The sequence below is a fragment of the Ranitomeya imitator genome, chromosome 5 (assembly GCF_032444005.1).
Source record: "Ranitomeya imitator isolate aRanImi1 chromosome 5, aRanImi1.pri, whole genome shotgun sequence".
Taxonomy (NCBI): Eukaryota; Metazoa; Chordata; class Amphibia; order Anura; family Dendrobatidae; genus Ranitomeya; species Ranitomeya imitator.
In genome coordinates this window covers 195,164,349-195,181,411 of record NC_091286.1, presented here as the reverse complement: position 1 = coordinate 195,181,411, position 17,063 = coordinate 195,164,349, and the positions used below count along the sequence as shown (strand labels likewise).

General features: G+C 47.0%; 1 protein-coding gene across 1 annotated transcript in view; it reads left to right on the top strand.

The window, feature by feature from the left end:
* The window catches only part of CEBPZ (CCAAT enhancer binding protein zeta), a 56,539-nt gene that overhangs the window by 1,958 nt on the left and 37,518 nt on the right, over positions 1-17,063 (top strand). The window contains exons 2-4 of the mRNA XM_069769467.1: positions 2,429-3,927; positions 9,867-10,098; positions 10,928-11,063. Coding sequence (XP_069625568.1) covers positions 2,429-3,927; positions 9,867-10,098; positions 10,928-11,063 — 1,867 coding nt within the window. The remainder of the gene's footprint in view (positions 1-2,428; positions 3,928-9,866; positions 10,099-10,927; positions 11,064-17,063) is intronic.

Genomic DNA, 17,063 nt, shown 5'->3' with positions numbered 1-17,063 from the left:
GATGGCCCCATAAGATGCTCCATATTAAAATATGCCCCATATAATCCTGCATAAAGGTTAATAATGGCCGCATAAGATGCTCCATAGACATATTTGCCCAATATAATGCTGCACAAATGCTGATTATGGCCCCATAAGATGCTCCATAAAGATATTTGCCCCATATAGTGCTGCACAAACGTTGATTATGGCTCCATACAGACACTTGCGCCATATAGTGCTGCACAAACGTTATGGCCCCATACAGACACTTGCCCCATACAGACACTTGCCCCATACAGACACTTGCCCCATACAGACACTTGCCCCATACAGACACTTGCCCCATACAGACACTTGCCCCATACAGACACTTGCCCCATACAGACACTTGCCCCATACAGACACTTGCCCCATACAGACACTTGCCCCATACAGACACTTGCCCCATACAGACACTTGCCCCATACAGACACTTGCCCCATACAGACACTTGCCCCATACAGACACTTGCCCCATACAGACACTTGCCCCATACAGACACTTGCCCCATACAGACACTTGCCCCATACAGACACTTGCCCCATACAGACACTTGCCCCATACAGACACTTGCCCCATACAGACACTTGCCCCATACAGACACTTGCCCCATACAGACACTTGCCCCATACAGACACTTGCCCCATACAGACACTTGCCCCATACAGACACTTGCCCCATACAGACACTTGCCCCATACAGACACTTGCCCCATACAGACACTTGCCCCATACAGACACTTGCCCCATACAGACACTTGCCCCATACAGACACTTGCCCCATACAGACACTTGCCCCATACAGACACTTGCCCCATACAGACACTTGCCCCATACAGACACTTGCCCCATACAGACACTTGCCCCATACAGACACTTGCCCCATACAGACACTTGCCCCATACAGACACTTGCCCCATACAGACACTTGCCCCATACAGACACTTGCCCCATACAGACACTTGCCCCATACAGACACTTGCCCCATACAGACACTTGCCCCATACAGACACTTGCCCCATACAGACACTTGCCCCATACAGACACTTGCCCCATACAGACACTTGCCCCATACAGACACTTGCCCCATACAGACACTTGCCCCATACAGACACTTGCCCCATACAGACACTTGCCCCATACAGACACTTGCCCCATACAGACACTTGCCCCATACAGACACTTGCCCCATACAGACACTTGCCCCATACAGACACTTGCCCCATACAGACACTTGCCCCATACAGACACTTGCCCCATACAGACACTTGCCCCATACAGACACTTGCCCCATACAGACACTTGCCCCATACAGACACTTGCCCCATACAGACACTTGCCCCATACAGACACTTGCCCCATACAGACACTTGCCCCATACAGACACTTGCCCCATACAGACACTTGCCCCATACAGACACTTGCCCCATACAGACACTTGCCCCATACAGACACTTGCCCCATACAGACACTTGCCCCATACAGACACTTGCCCCATACAGACACTTGCCCCATACAGACACTTGCCCCATACAGACACTTGCCCCATACAGACACTTGCCCCATACAGACACTTGCCCCATACAGACACTTGCCCCATACAGACACTTGCCCCATACAGACACTTGCCCCATACAGACACTTGCCCCATACAGACACTTGCCCCATACGCTGTGATAAAAAAAAAAAAATCGCATACTCAACTCTGTCGCTCAGGCCCCCGGCGCTTTCAACAGTCACCTGCTCATTCCGGCGCCGCTCCATCTTCAGCACTAGCGTCCAGGCTGAGGACGCGCACTCTGACCTGAGGGCCACTGCTGAAGATGGAGCGGCGCCGAAACGAGGAGTAGGTGAGTATCGCGCAGCGCTCACCTCCCCGTTATACTTACCTGCTCCTGGCTCTGTGCAGTCCCTGCTTCCCCGGCGCTGCAGCTTCTTCCTGTAGTGAGCGATCACCGTTACCGCTCATTACAGTAATGAATATGCGGCTCCACTTCTATAGGAGGTGGAGCCGCATATTCATTACTGTAATAAGCGGTACCATGTGACCGCTCAGTACAGGAGGAAGCTGCAGTGCCGGGAAGCCAGGGACCGCGCCAGGAGCAGGTAAGTATAATTAGACAGCCCCCGCTCCCCCTCACCTGCCGACCCCTGGGTATGACTCGAGTATAAGCTGAGAGGGGGACTTTCAGCCTAAAAAAGTGGGCTGAAAATCTCGGCTTATACTCGAGTACATATGGTATTTTCCCCCCTTTTTATGCCCTCATGGACCCCTTTACAGCTCTGAAGAAGAGGGTGTCCTTTTTGGCCTTCATCAGGATGTGGAGACTGAAATCCGTGCATGTGTTTATAATTCATGCTGATCACTTTAGGCATTTAACACATTATCTTTTTCTCCCCCTATATAGCAAGATTATATAATGCTTGCTGGCTTGGAAGACACTGGCGAAATAGTGGACGGTGGCAAGAAAGGTGAAATTGACGATTTAGAAGAAGGTGAATTGAAGGCATTTGTGGAAAAACTTGGCTTCCAAAAAATTAGCCAAGTATTTACCGACCAGAGTGATGATTCTACTAAACTTAAAGAAAAGGAAAAGAAAAACTCTACTAAAGATAAGAATGAGCCCAATAAAGTAAAAAAGAAAACAACTGAAACCCAAAATGTGAAAGGCAAAGAGGATAAAGGAAAACCGAAAGTCTCAGCAAAAGGCATCCATGTGACGAGCACTGCAGCAAAGCACAAGGGGAAGCCTGTCTTTGAGTTCACCGCGCGATCAACTCTGCTTCTTAAGCCTGGTGGAAAGTGGTATGACCATGAGTATACTGTAGAGTATACAGTGCAGCCACAAAATGAAGATGATGTGAAAAAATACAAAGCGCTGGCTGAGAAGCTATATGAACACGAGGTAAACCTGTATAAAAATAAGAAGGAGCTTCAGAAAGGGGCCAACACTGTCTGGATGAAAACCGTTGTTACAACAGGCACATTAGCAGATAGAATGGCTGCCATGACTGTTCTTATCCAGGACGCGCCTGTTCACACTTTGCAGTTTGTAGAAAACCTGGTAAATTTGGCAAGGAAAAAGGGCAGCAAGCGGCAAAACATTATGTCATTAGATACTTTTAAGGATTTGCTCCAGTCTGACCTGTTGCCTGACAATCGCAAGCTTCACCTGTTTGCCCAGCACCCATTTGATAAGCTTGAAGAGCTTTCCAGTGGTAACAGAGATGCCAGGGACCGCCGCCTGATATTGTGGTATTTTGAAGAACAGCTGAAACAGCACGTGGCAGAGTTTGTCCGGGTGTTAGAGACCCTGACTCATGACAGCTTGATTGCAACTAAGGCCAAATCTCTGAATGTCATTTATGAACTTCTCTGTAATAAACCTGAAGAGGAAAAAACCCTTCTGGTCTTGTTAGTCAATAAACTTGGGGACCCCCAGTATAGAGTGGCCACCAAAGCATCCTACCTTCTGGAGATGCTACTCAATGAACATCCAAACATGAAAGTGGTTGTGTGTCTAGAAGTGGAAAGACTTTTGTATCGCCCGAATATCAGCGAGAAAGCCCAGTACTATGGCATCTGCTTTTTGAATCAGATTATTTTTTCTCATGATGAATCTGACTTGGCAAACCAGCTCATTACAGTTTATTTCTGCTTTTTTCGAGCTTGCATAAAGAAAAAAGAAATTGACTCCAAAATATTGAGGGCCTTGTTGACTGGTGTGAACAGAGCCTATCCCTATGCTGAAATAGGAAGTGAGAAAGTGAATGAGCAGCTGGAGACCCTGTTCAGAATACTGCATGTTGTGAAGTTCAACACAGGGGTGCAGATCCTAATGCTTCTGTTCCAAGTCATGGATTCCCAGCAGACTGTGTCTAATAGATACTTTTCAGCTTTGTATAGGTAAGTAAAACGGCTCCATGTGACAACTTTATATCTGACTTTTGTTTTTATCCTTTTTTTTTTTCAATAAATGATCATCATTGAGAAGAGACCACTCCTGCTTATTGTTATAGCACAAAAAGGAAGAAGAGAACAATGGCCTCTAATAAGGCCATGTAATTAAGCAATTTGGATCCCCAAAATTCCATTTGCTGTTCTGTCTAGCAAGGTTATACAATCTTTCCATAAGTTGCATCATTTATTTTTCAGAATGAATGTGTTCCTGTTATTCCTTGTGAATGTTCAGAGTTAGTGTACATAATAGGAGGGGGGGGTGTTCACACTGGCAAGCCTCAGACTTGTCGCGTCTCTGCCAGTGCCCCAAAAAGTCAAATGTATTGCAGCCGTCTGTTCGCACAGATGCTATAATTCACACTTTCTGCTGTAAGTTTGTCATTTTGTGCAGGTCTTAACCCAAAAGTAGTGATTGTCGAAAATATGGCATGTACCACTTTTTATTAAAGGGACACTGTCAGCTGAATTTGGAGGGAACAATCTTCAGCCATGGAGGCGGGGTTTTGGGGTTTTTGATTCACCCTTTCCTTACCCGCTGGCTGCATGCTGGCTGCAATATTGAAGTTCATTCTCTGTCCTCCGTAGTACATGCCTGCACAAGGCAATCTTGCCTTGCATGTAACGTTTTTGCAGCCGACGATCCGCCACAACACGGCGCAACCGTCGCACGACGGTTGCGACGTGTGGCAAAGCGTCGCAATGTAAGTCAATGGAGGAAAAACGCATCCTGCAAGCACTTTTGCAGGATGCGTTTTTTCTACAAAACGACGCATAGCGACGTGCAGTGCACGACGCTAGTGTGAAAGTAGCCTAACTGAAAACTGGCTTAATGGGTGCTTTGCCATCATTTTGCTACTGTTTATTAATGAAGAAAATGATATTTCTCAGGCACTTTATTGTGGATACGGGAACCATGGATTAAAGGGGGGCTTCCCATGGACAAAAGTTAATTTTAATAAATTAGATTTTGAAATAATTAATTCCACAATTGGATGTTAACTAAATAAAATGTTCCTGTGCTGAGATCTTATAGCTGTGCCCCTGCTGTGTACTGTGTAATGGCCGTGTCTGACCGTGCTGGGACATCGTCTGATCATACCACAGCTCCTGGGTCGTGCTTTTCTTTCATTCTTTTCCTTCTACGGGTTTCTGTAATTGTGTAGCTTGCTGTCAGTAGGCTAGATATTATTTGCTGGGAAGGAGACAATTTTTTTTTTAAGGTAAATTAGTGACAGATTCCAAGTGACAGCAGACTTCCTTGTCCCACGGAGAAGGCTATGAGAAAAGATTGTTAAAGGGAATCTGTCACCACATTTGACCAATCTAAACTATTAATATGGGCATATAGATTATAGACTGCTGAAAAAGCCATCCCCATATGCCTCATATCAGATGTCTTGTTGACAAATCATCTTTTATCACTTTGTATAAATTACCTCCTCCAGGCTATGTGGAGGGCGTTGCCTGAAAGATAACAGCCTCCAGAGCTTGTTTTACATGAAGGGAGAGTTACCAGTGTGATTTGTAATGACTGCTCTCCTGATCTCACTGCAGAGCTGTGTGTGATTATACCTGACACATCTGCAGGTTCCTCTCGGCTTCAGTTTCCAGCTCACAGGCAGTCAGGGTTGTAATATTGTTACAATAAAGCAGAGCTCAGTGAGAAACAAAAAATGCTTGCAAGAAGACAAAGTACATTTCTCATGTTCTGTGTTATATATATATATATATATATATATATATATATATATATATATATATATATATATATATATATATATATATATAATTTTAATTCCATGGTGCTGTACATGAGACGGGGTTATAATAATAATAATAATAATTTTTATTTATATAGCGCCAACATATTCCGCAGCGCTTTACAAATTATAGAGGGGACTTGTACAGACAATAGACATTACAGCATAACAGAAATACAGTTCAAAACAGATACCAGGAGGAGTGAGGGCCCTGCTCGCAAGCTTACAAACTATGGGGGGTTACATCAAAATACAAATATCACTCACAGTAAACAAAACTAACAATGACAGACTGATACAGAGGGGAGAGGACCCTGCTCTTGCGGGCTTACATTCTACAGGATTATGGGGAAGGAGACAGTAGGTCGAGGGTTGCAGTAGCTCCGATGGTGTTGAGGTGGCCGTGTGGTCATTACAGGTTGTAAGCTTCTTTGAAGAGGTGGGTTTTCAGGTTTCTTTTGAAGGATCCAAATGTGGTGGATAACCGGACGTGTTGGGGCACAGAATTCCAGAGGATGGGGGATATTCGGGAGAAGTCTTGGAGGCAATTGGGTGAGGAGCGGATAAGCGTGGAGGAGAGAAGGAGATTACGTGAGGGAAGATATTGAGAGATTAGTTTGGAAATATACGGAGGAGAAAGGTTATGGATGGCTTTAGTTTAAACTGGGTACGCTGGGAAATTGGGAGCCAGTGAAGGGATTTGCAAAGAGGGGAAGCAGGAGTGTAGCGAGGAGAGAGATTAGTCGGGCAGCAGAGTGAAGGACAGACTGGAAGGGTGTGAGAGTGTTAGAAGGTAGGCCACAGAGGAGGATGTTGCTGTAGTCAAGGCGGGAGATGATTAGGGCATGTACAAGCATTTTGGTAGAGTGAGGGTTGAGAAAAGGACGGATTCTGGAAATATTTTTGAGCTGGAGGCGACAGGAGGTGGCGAGAGCTTGGATGTGCGGTTTGAAGGACAGGGCAGAATCCAGGGTTATTCTGAGGCAGCAGATTTTGGGGACAGGGGAAAGTGTGATTTCATTGATTTTGATAGATAGATCAGGTAGGGAAGATATGCGAGATGGAGGAAAGATAATTAGTTCATATTTGTCCATATTGAGCTTGAGGAAGCGAAAGGAGAAGGAGGATGTGGCTGATAGACACTGTGGGATTCTGGAGAGCAGAGAGGTGACATCTGGGCCAGAGAGGTAGATCTGAGTGTCATCAGCATATAGATGGTGCTGGAAGCCATAGGACCTTATGAGTTGTCCCAGGCCGAGTGTATAGATTGAGAAGAGTAAGGGCTCAAGGACAAAGCCGAGGGGGCGAGATGAAGAGGTAGTATGGGAGTAGGAAACGCTAAATGTGAGGTTGGTAAGGTATAAGGAGATCCAAGATAGGGCGAGGTCTTTGACCCCAAAGGAAGAGAGGATCTGTAGAAGGAAGCAGTGGTCAACTGTGTCGATGGCAGAGGACAGGTCTAGAAGGAGGAGTATAGAGAATTGTCTGTTAGCTTTGGCTGTAAGTCGTTAGTAATTTTGATCAGGGCAGTCTCAGTGGAATGGTCGGGACGGAAGCCAGACTGTTGGTTGTCGAAGAGAGAGTTAGATGCAAAGTAAGAGGAAAGTTCAGCATGGACATGCTGCTCAAGGAGTTTGGATGCAAATGGGAGCAAAGATATGGGGCAATAGCTGGACATAGCGCTTGGGTCAAGGGATGGCTTTTTGAGGATAGGTGCGATTGTGACATGCTTGAAAACAGTGGGGAAGGTACCAGAAGTTAGTGATAGGTTGAAGAGATGGGTTAGGGATGGGATTAGTGTGGTGGTGAGGTTGGGGAGGAGATGGGATGGGATGGGGTCAAGTGCACAAGTGGTGAGGTGTGATTTGGAGAGAAGATGAGAAAGCTCCCCTTCAGTGATTTTGGAGAGCGAAGTTATGGGGTCAGGGCATTGGTCTGGCGTTGGTCTGGTATACAAAGGGGTTGTGGTGGTTTTACGATAAAGATTTGCTTTGTTTGGTCGATCTTATTTTTGAAGTGCATGACAAAGTCCTCGGCAACAATTAGGGAAATAGGAGGGGGCAGTGGTAGGCGGAGGAGAGAGTTAAGTGTTGAACAACTGTTTGGGGTTGTGGGATAAGGAACATACGAGGGTTGTGAAGTACGCCTGTTTAGCCGAGGTGAGAGCTGATTTGAATGCGAGTGTTGCTTGTTTGAGTGCAGTGAAATCATCTTGCGAATGTGTTTTCTTCCAACGCCGTTCAGCAATTCTGGATACTTGCCGAAGCATAGTTACTTGTCTCACACTTGTAACTCCTCCTTCATGTAAAATATTCTCTGGGGGCAGTTATATTCCAGGCACCATCCTCCCCATAGCCTGGAAGAGGTCACTTATATAAAGTGATAAAAGATGATTTATCAACAAGGCATGTAATATGAGACCTCCAAGTAGGACTTTTTTCAGCTATCTATAACCTGTATGCCCATATTAATAGGTCAAGTGTGATGATATATTCCCTTTAAATACCAAATATCTTCATTTTGTTTCGTGCATTAAAAATAATGCATGGTTATAAATTTGTCTTGCCATAAAGATGGTGTCCTATAGTGTTAGTAATAATGCCTGCAATATGGTTCTGTGTTTGAATTTGATCTTAGGTGGCTGAGCATGTGCAGTCAATCATTATTCTTCTGTCACTGTAGATGCACTCTACTGTAAATTTAGATGGATTTCTCCAAGCTGGCGCTCTTCTAGTGCAGTAAATGCCAGGGGGTAGTATGTGCTCAGCTGGCCTGCACCGATGAATCTCATTTTACAGTTGAGCACATCTATAGTGACAGACTACACAAGAGAATTCAGAAATACAATTTTCTTGATAAATATAAATGCCACATCCCCTTTTAAACCCATTAATGAACTTTTCTGAAAGTAGTTGTTTGGTCACAACCTACTGATGACTTGTCCATATAATATGTTGTAAATTTAATTTGGCGGGTGCCCGACAAGCAAACGCAATAACCAGCTATTCTGTGCAGTGCTGCTCCATTCAATGGATTTACGTCCAACCTCCACCATTGCTAATAACCAGTATCCTCACAGAGAAACTTATCGAAAACCCACCGATGTGATAATAATGACCCATTCTATGTGTAGATTATTGGGTTTTCCAGACAGACCATACTCTTTAATGTCTTCTCCATAATTGGTGTGGCCTAGCCGAGGTGGTTTCACAATGCGCCTGCTTCTTATGAGCTTGAAGTTTCCTAATCTCCTTGGCAAGCCCAATATGTATTTGTTCATATAGACATTGGCCATGAAAAGGTGATAAATGTATGATCTCACTGATCCTGTGAACAGGGGTCACCAGGTCCTCTGTGTACATAACTCAGTAGTGCGCATGAGTGACCATCGCTTCATTATTAGACACTGACCCAGTCTCATAGTGGTTTGTGACCAAAGTACACTTAGCCGCAGAGAGAAAACTACTCCAAAAATAGCATATTTGAAAAGCAGGCGCATAGGAGTGTTTTTTGTTTTATAAAAGTATGAAAAATCTTTATTGACACAATTAAACAGATAAGAGACAAACATTTGTAAAAAGTGAAATATAAGGACACACAGTAGTGACGCCCGGCTTCATTATACCTATCAGACCCATAGAATTCAGCAGCACCAGCATGTGGGTACGCAGCATTTCAATTCTCCCTTAGCAAAAGTCTGGCACATTGAATTTCAACACGCGGCCCTTTTGTTTTCACAGAGAAAAGGAGCAGGTAGATGTGTCTTGCAGCTGCTAGCTCCCAACCATGTGTTTTCAAAAGGCCATTCTGCTGGGTTGGTCAAACATTCTTGGGATAAGTGTGGTCAGATACACATCAATCATTTGTCACTTCTTCAGTGAAGAGACACCTAGAAACAAGGGGGTTTTCCAGGGTATGTCCTTTGCAGGCCCCTAAATAGAAAGATTGATCCTGAAATGCTATTTACACAAGGAATATTTACTTGATTAAAAAACCCACAAGTTGGATCAGTGCAGGACAGGTATGGCTAGACTAGATGGTAGGAAGAAACTACATCACTGAAAAATATGTAGGTCTGTCACGTTTGCAGGGCTAATGTACCATTTTCTTTGTTTCTATTAACAGAAAGCTTCTAGATCCTGGATTATCACAGGGATCCAAGCAGACGATGTTCCTCAATCTTCTCTTCAAATCAATGAAAGCCGATGTTGTTCTGAGACGGGTGAAGGCATTTGTGAAGAGATTGCTACAAATCACATGTTGGCAGAAGCCATCATTTATCTGTGGAGCCTTATACTTAATATCAGAGATTTTTAGATTAAAGCCAGGATTAAAAGTTTTGTTACACGAAAACGGGGTATGTATCTTGGGTGTGGTAACCTACATTTTAGCCAACATTTATTTCTCACTTGTGTCATTGGGGAACACAAAATGATGGGTATGATTAATAAGGGAGACTATAAAAAAGAAAAGTAAGCTGCCCCTACTAAGACATTACCTGTCCAGCAGACACTGTGCTCAGCAGTTGGACCTTTGTAGCTGTACAAGGTAGACCTTCCCGCTTTACTCTGCCAGTAGGGCAAATAGTGGCAGTCCAGAGAGGGTCAGAGAAGCCCCATTCCTCTATTGCCTGCCAGCCATAAGGTCACTGGTCGTTCCTGTCTGCTTCCCATCATGCAGCTTATAACATGGTGACCGTTACTGAAGGGATGCTTAGGGTGCTTTCTTACTGCGTTTTGGCACCCTTTTATTGGACCCGTCACCGCTTGTGTTCAATCCCTTTCCCCTGAAAATGGGATTTGCACTTGTGGACAGACGGGGCCACAGGCTATAGTGGTGCTCTGTCGTGTATCCTTTTCAGGTGTTTGCACCTACTGGAGACGGATACCCAAAAACAGCAGTCTACTACATCTGAGTGTCTGTCTCGTGACCCCAGCACTTTTTCAATCAGCAGGTGGGGCTTGGAAAAAGGGGCGGGTCAAGCCGCAGCACAACAATTTGACTATAATTTATGCCAGAAAACTATCTTACTTTCAAATTAAAATCATTATTTTGTCACAAAGGCAACCGAAAAATAGGTCACGTAATAAATTTGGTTCCCTATACTCCAGCAGACTATGGGTTTCCGGACTGGAGAACCCTCCTCCTTTAATGTTATTGAAAACCTATATTTTCCTTTATTTTAGGAAGATGATGAAGAGGAACATTTTCATGACTTGCCTGATGATGACGATGACCTGACTGACAAGCATGGGTCTGATACTTGTAATGCATCTGGAAATCGTACATCTGCTTCATGGATACATCAAGAATCTCTCCAAGGTAAACTTGTCTGTCTTCATTGTCCATGGTAATAAAATTGTAGGACTAATGGCTTTTATAATTGGAAAATAAATAAATAACTAGGTCAGTGGGTACATTATCTGACAGGGAGGAACACTTAGAAAGGGAGATGTAAGAAACTAATTTTGCATCAAAAGTTTAATGTGTTTATGAATGTTCTGCTTCTATAAAGCTTCATGGAGGGAATGGGCTCAACCTGTCGGCCTATAACAACTTCATGTTGATCACAGGTTCTAGTGGGTTGCACCAATGACTACCAGAAGTTCAAAGTACGCTTATGGTTTTCTTGTTTTGGAAAGCAAAGTATGAAAACAGTGCAAAACAGGAGAAAATGGACCACAAAATGTATTGTGCAATTTCTTCTGAGTTCACAGAAACCCCATATGTGGTTGGAACCTACTTATGAGGTTCAGTGCAAATCTCAGAAAGGAAGGAACACTACATTACAGTGCAGATTTTGCCGCAGCGGTTTGAGGGTGCCATGGTATATTGGCAGAGCCCTTGAGGTGCCAGAACAACAGAACCCCCTTATAAGTGACCCCAATTTACAAAATAAACCTCTCAATGAATTCATCAGTGTTGCGGTGATCATATTGACACCACAGGTGTGTCACAGAATTTTATACCATTGGGCAGTGAAGAAAAAATACTTTACATTTTTACCGGCAAGATTGTGTATTAGCCTCAAATTTTACATTTTCATACTGGGAAATGGGTAAAAATGGCACCAAACTGTCCCACAATTTCTGCCGAATTTAGATATACCCCATATGTGGTTGTTCAGTGCTGCTTGGCCATATGGCGAGACTCTGGAGGGGACGGAGCGCTATTTGCTTCTTGGAGCACAAATTTTCCTATAATACTTGGCGGACTCCATATACAGAGCCCTTAAGTTCTTGAAAAGCATTATCCTCCTCGCTTAAGTGACCCCATTTTTTATTATTTTTATTATTATTATACATTTTTATAGCGCCATTTATTCCATGGCGCTTTACATGTGAATACGAGGCAAATATAGACAAATACATTAAACATGAGCAGATAACAGGCACATAAGGAGAGAGGACCCTGCCCCCGAGGGCTCACAGTCTGCAGGGGATGGGTGATGAAACACTAGGAGAGGGTAGGGCAGGTTGCGCGGCGGTTCAGTAACTTCAGGATCACTGCAGGCTGTAGGCTTGTCAGAAGAGGTGGGTCTTCAGGTTCTTTTTGAAGGTTTCTATGGTAGGCGAGAGTCTGATGTGTTGGGGTAGAGAGTTCCAGAGTATGGGGCAAGCACGGGAGAAGTCTTGGATGCGGTTGTGGGAAGAAGAGATGAGAGGGGAGTAGAGAAGGAGATCTTGGGAGGATCGGAGGTTGCGTGTAGGTAGGTACCGGGAGACCATGTCACAGATGTATGGAGGAGAAAGGTTGTGGATGGCTTTGTATGTCATTGTGAGGGTTTTGAACTGGAGTCTCTGGGCGATAGGAAGCCAGTGAAGGGCTTGACATAGGGGAGAGGCTGGGGAATAGCGGGGAGACAGGTAGATTAGTCGGGCAGCAGAGTGTAGGATGGATTGGAGCGGTGCCAGAGTGCTAGAGGGGAGTCCAGAGAGTAGGAGGTTGCAGTAGTCGAGGCGGGAGATAAGGGCATGCACTAGCGTTTTTGCGGTGTCGCGGTCAAGGAAAGCACGGATCCGGGAAATATTTTTGAGTTTGAGACGGCAGGAGGAGGCAAGGGCTTGGATATGTGGCTTGAAAGAGAGGGCAGAGTCGAGGATCACCCCGAGGCACCGGGCGTGTGGGACTGGGGAAAGTGAGCAGCCATTGACATTGATGGATAGGTCTGGTGGAAGGGTAGAGTGAGATGGGGGAAAGATGATGAATTCTGTTTTGTCCATGTTCAGTTGTAGAAAGCGAGCAGAAAAGAAGGCTGAAATAGCAGACAGACAGTGCGGGATTTTGGTAAGTAAGGAGGTGAGGTCAGGTCCGGATAGGTAGATCTGCGTGTCATCAGCGTAGAGATGGTACTGCATACCGTGGGATTCTATGAGCTGTCCCAAGCCGAAAGTGTAGATGGAGAAGAGTAGGGGTCCTAGAACTCAAAAAATTTAAAAATTTCAAAAAATTTTTTGAAAATGAACACATGCAGAATCACCGCATGTACAAAAGCCGGCAGCTTTTGTGGTTGTGTAATCTTTATTACTCTGTCGCCTCATTGGGGGACACAGGACCATGGTTGTTATGCTGCTGTCCACTAGGAGGCGACACTATGCATAATCTGAAAAAGATTAACCGTGGCTCCTCCTCTGTAGTATACACCCCTGGACGGCGTCAGCCTTCTCCAGTTTTTGCTTAGTGTCGCATAGGAGGCACACCTAAGATTTTTTACTCCGTTTTTTTCCGACGGATTACAGATGAAGAAAAGTGGGTCTCCTGTGAGACTCCCGGCATGGCTCCTTCCTTGGCCCCCTATTATGAGGTGCCCGGTTGAAGTTGAGATGGCTTTTTTCCCCATGTCGCTCCTTCCCCAGTCCCTCGGGTGCTGGTTCGAAGTCGAGACCCCCCACCCCTCCCCCCCCCCCCCCCCTCCTCACCCAATTCCTTTTGGTTTCTGGGTTGAGGTCAAGGCGAGGATAAAGCCCCCCTGAACGTGAGAGCAGCACCCTCTCTAATCCCCCTCTGGGGGCATTAGGTTGAGACGCCTCAGGTAGGGCCTGTACAGGCATCATTATGCAGCTCCCAGCATGGGCCATCACACTGCGCCTGCATCCAGGGACCCCCCAGCCCAGCTGCGGGCTCCTGTCGGGGCCGGGGGGAGTGCAGGCAGGCATTGCACAATAGAGACACAGGGCTCCCTGCGCCCCTGTCTCTGCGGCAGCATCAGCTATACTACCTCAGGGGGACCCCTTACAGGGCTCCCCTTCCACTTATAGCCCCAACCGCTATCCTGCTTTTAAATCTGGGGGGGGTCCGATTCAGATCCGACCCCCTTCCGGACTTCCGCGCCGGCCTGGAGCCTTTCTGGGCATCAGGCATCTAATTTAGGCCGCGGCTTCGGCCTTGCTGAAGCCGCCTCCTCTCCGGCCCACCCCCCGGATGACAAATATGACACTCTACAGTGTCATAGAGGGGGTGGATCGAGACAGAAAGGGCGCGTTACTTTTTACACAGCTTTGCCGCCTTTTTCAGCTCTCCCTTCCTCTTCTTCTCGGCGGCCATTTCTGCTGCAGGAATTAACCCTGCAACTCCCGGTCAGTAGGATCAGGACACAGGCCAGCCAGTCTCCGGGGGGCACGGGACTGTGGATCTTCGGCGCTGGACCTAGGAGCACAATGGTGGGGTCAGATTACAGCTGGGTTTCTTACTCAGCTGTGAATCCATATTCCCTATAAGGCTCCCCTATTGGTTCCTCTGCATAGCCACTAAGGGTCCTCTGCATAGCCAGCCCTTCTGCACTCTGTGCACTATGCCGGGCTCAAGGTCCAAGAAAACCGTGCAGGACTGCTATTCATTCTGCACAGCCTGCAGGACCGCTCTCCCCAGTGGCAGCACGTACACTGCCAGCACTGCATCCAGACGCAGGTCCGAGCCCCAAGAAGCCCCTGCCAATGCTTCGGTGTCTAATGCCACAATGGAATGGGGCACTCAGAGGTTGCAATCTATGACGCAGTCTATAGATAACCAAACCTCCACATTGCTTCAGGCTCTGCAGAGTCATGCCTCGGCTATGACCGTTACCCAGCAAGGGAGAGCTTGACTCAAGAACAGGACGACCCTGGCACATCCACGTCTAGGTCAGGACGCAAGCGGACCCATAGGTCAGCCCACCTGCGTCATCCCATACCACACGGTCATCCCCTTCAAGGGAGAGACACCGTAGTTCTAGACCATCCCCTTCCAGGGGCAGACAATGTAGATCTCCGCAATCCCTGACCAGAGAAGGCCTCCTCCCCAGCTCACCCAGCAGGGGACGCCTCAGTGATACACAGGATTCGGAAGGCATCTGTGACTCCGACTCAGACAGGGAAACGGCGGTGCCCCTGATCCCAATCCCCCTAGCAATACAGCGCTAGTTGAGGACATAATCTCTTCCATCCATCGGGTGCTGGACATTTCTGATCCGCCACCAGAGGCCCCAGAACACAAGATTTCCTTTGAAGGAGCTCTGAAGCCGCCTAAGGTTTTCTCTAACCACCCAGAGTTTAAGGCGATCCTTAAAAAGCAGCTCTCACAGCCTGAGAAAAAATTTGCTAATCGCAAATATCTGGAGGCATGGTACCCTTTCCCACAGAAGGACACCAAGGAATGGACAGATCCACCTGAAGAGGACCCCCCAGTCTCTAGACTAGCAGCACAGACCCTCCTTTCACTGCCAAATAGCTCAACCCTCAGGGACGCAGCAGACCGGCATGGCTCATTCAATTTTCGAGGCGGCAGGGGCCTCCCTGGCTCTCGCGTTCGCTTTAGCTTGGGCGGCCAAGGCCATCTTGGAATTGGGCGGCCAAGGCCATCCTGGCTTGGGCCAAAAATTTACAAGCTGGCCTCCAAGCATCTGCTCCTGAGCTGTTGGACCAAGCGGTTCAAATAGCAGTTGTAGCAGATAACATGCTTCATGCAGCTCTGGATTCAGCAAGGGGCGTAGCGGGGATAGCATCAAACGCCATCACGATTCGGCGTATCCTCTGGCTGCGGAATGGAAAGCGGACGCAGCTTCAAAGAAGTCCCTCACGCACCTCCCGTATCTCAGTGGACGACTCTTCGGTGAAAGGTTGGACGCAATGATATCCAACACCACCGGGGGTAAGAGTACCTCTATCCCTCAACTGAAACCTAAATGCATTTACAAGAGCGTAACCAAACATGATTCCGATCCCTTTGGAATTCTTCGGGCTGGTCCATCTCACGTCCAGCACAAAATCGTAACAGTTCCTTACGCAGGGACAACTCATGGTCGACGCAAAGGTTGGACAAGACCTGGCAGTCAAAAGCAGGCCAGTCAAAGGCAAAAGGAGGAAAACCTCAGACTTTCTCCTCCTCATGACTCACGGACTCCGGAACACATCCCACCCGTAGGCAGCCGACTTTGCTCTTTCAGCAAGTCTGGATGCCTATTACAGAAGACGGGTGGGTCAGGGAATTAGTGTCTTCCCCCTAAAACCGCCAGCCAAGGCTCGTGCCTTCCACCAAGCGGTTTCATCGCTTCTTCAAGCTGGAGTCATAGTACCGATTCCCGCAGCCGGGCGCCTCCGAGGGTTCTACTCCAATCTATTCGTAGTCCCCAAGAAAGGAGGCAGCGTACGGCCCATACTGAACCTAAAACAACTCAACAAATATGTACGGGTCCGTCCCTTCCGCATGGAGTCTCTTCGGTCCATCATGCATCCATGGAGAAGGGAGAATATCTCGCCTTCATAGACATACATGACGCATACCTGCATATACCGATTGCACCTGCTCATCAGAGTTTTCTCAGGTTTGCAATCGACCAGGACCACTACCAGTTCGTGGCTCTCCCGTTCAGACTCGCCCCGGCTCCCAGAGTGTTTACCAGGGTCATGGCAGCCACCATGGACGTCCTACACTCCAGAGGCATAGTAGTCGTTCCATACCTGGACGATCTACTCATCCAGGCTCCCACCTTCAAGGACTGCGAGCTCAGTGCCTCAATCACAACCGATACTTTGAGTTGCATGGGCTGGTTAGTCAACCTACAAAGGTCATCACCAACCCTACAAAGGTCATTACCAACCCCGAGTCATTCTCTGACCTTCCTGGGAATGCTATACAATACCTCCCAGGGATCTAGTGCGCCTTCCCAAGGGCAATGCACTGGCTCTCCGCTTAGGAGTTCGCACCCTCCTCCGCAAACCTCCTCGATCTCTCCGCTTTGCCATGAGAGTGCTCGGCTGGATGGGGCAGCATAGAAGCGGTCCCATTTGCCCAGTTTCACCTCAGGCCTCTCCAACTAGCCATTCTCAAGTCCTGGGACAGGAATCC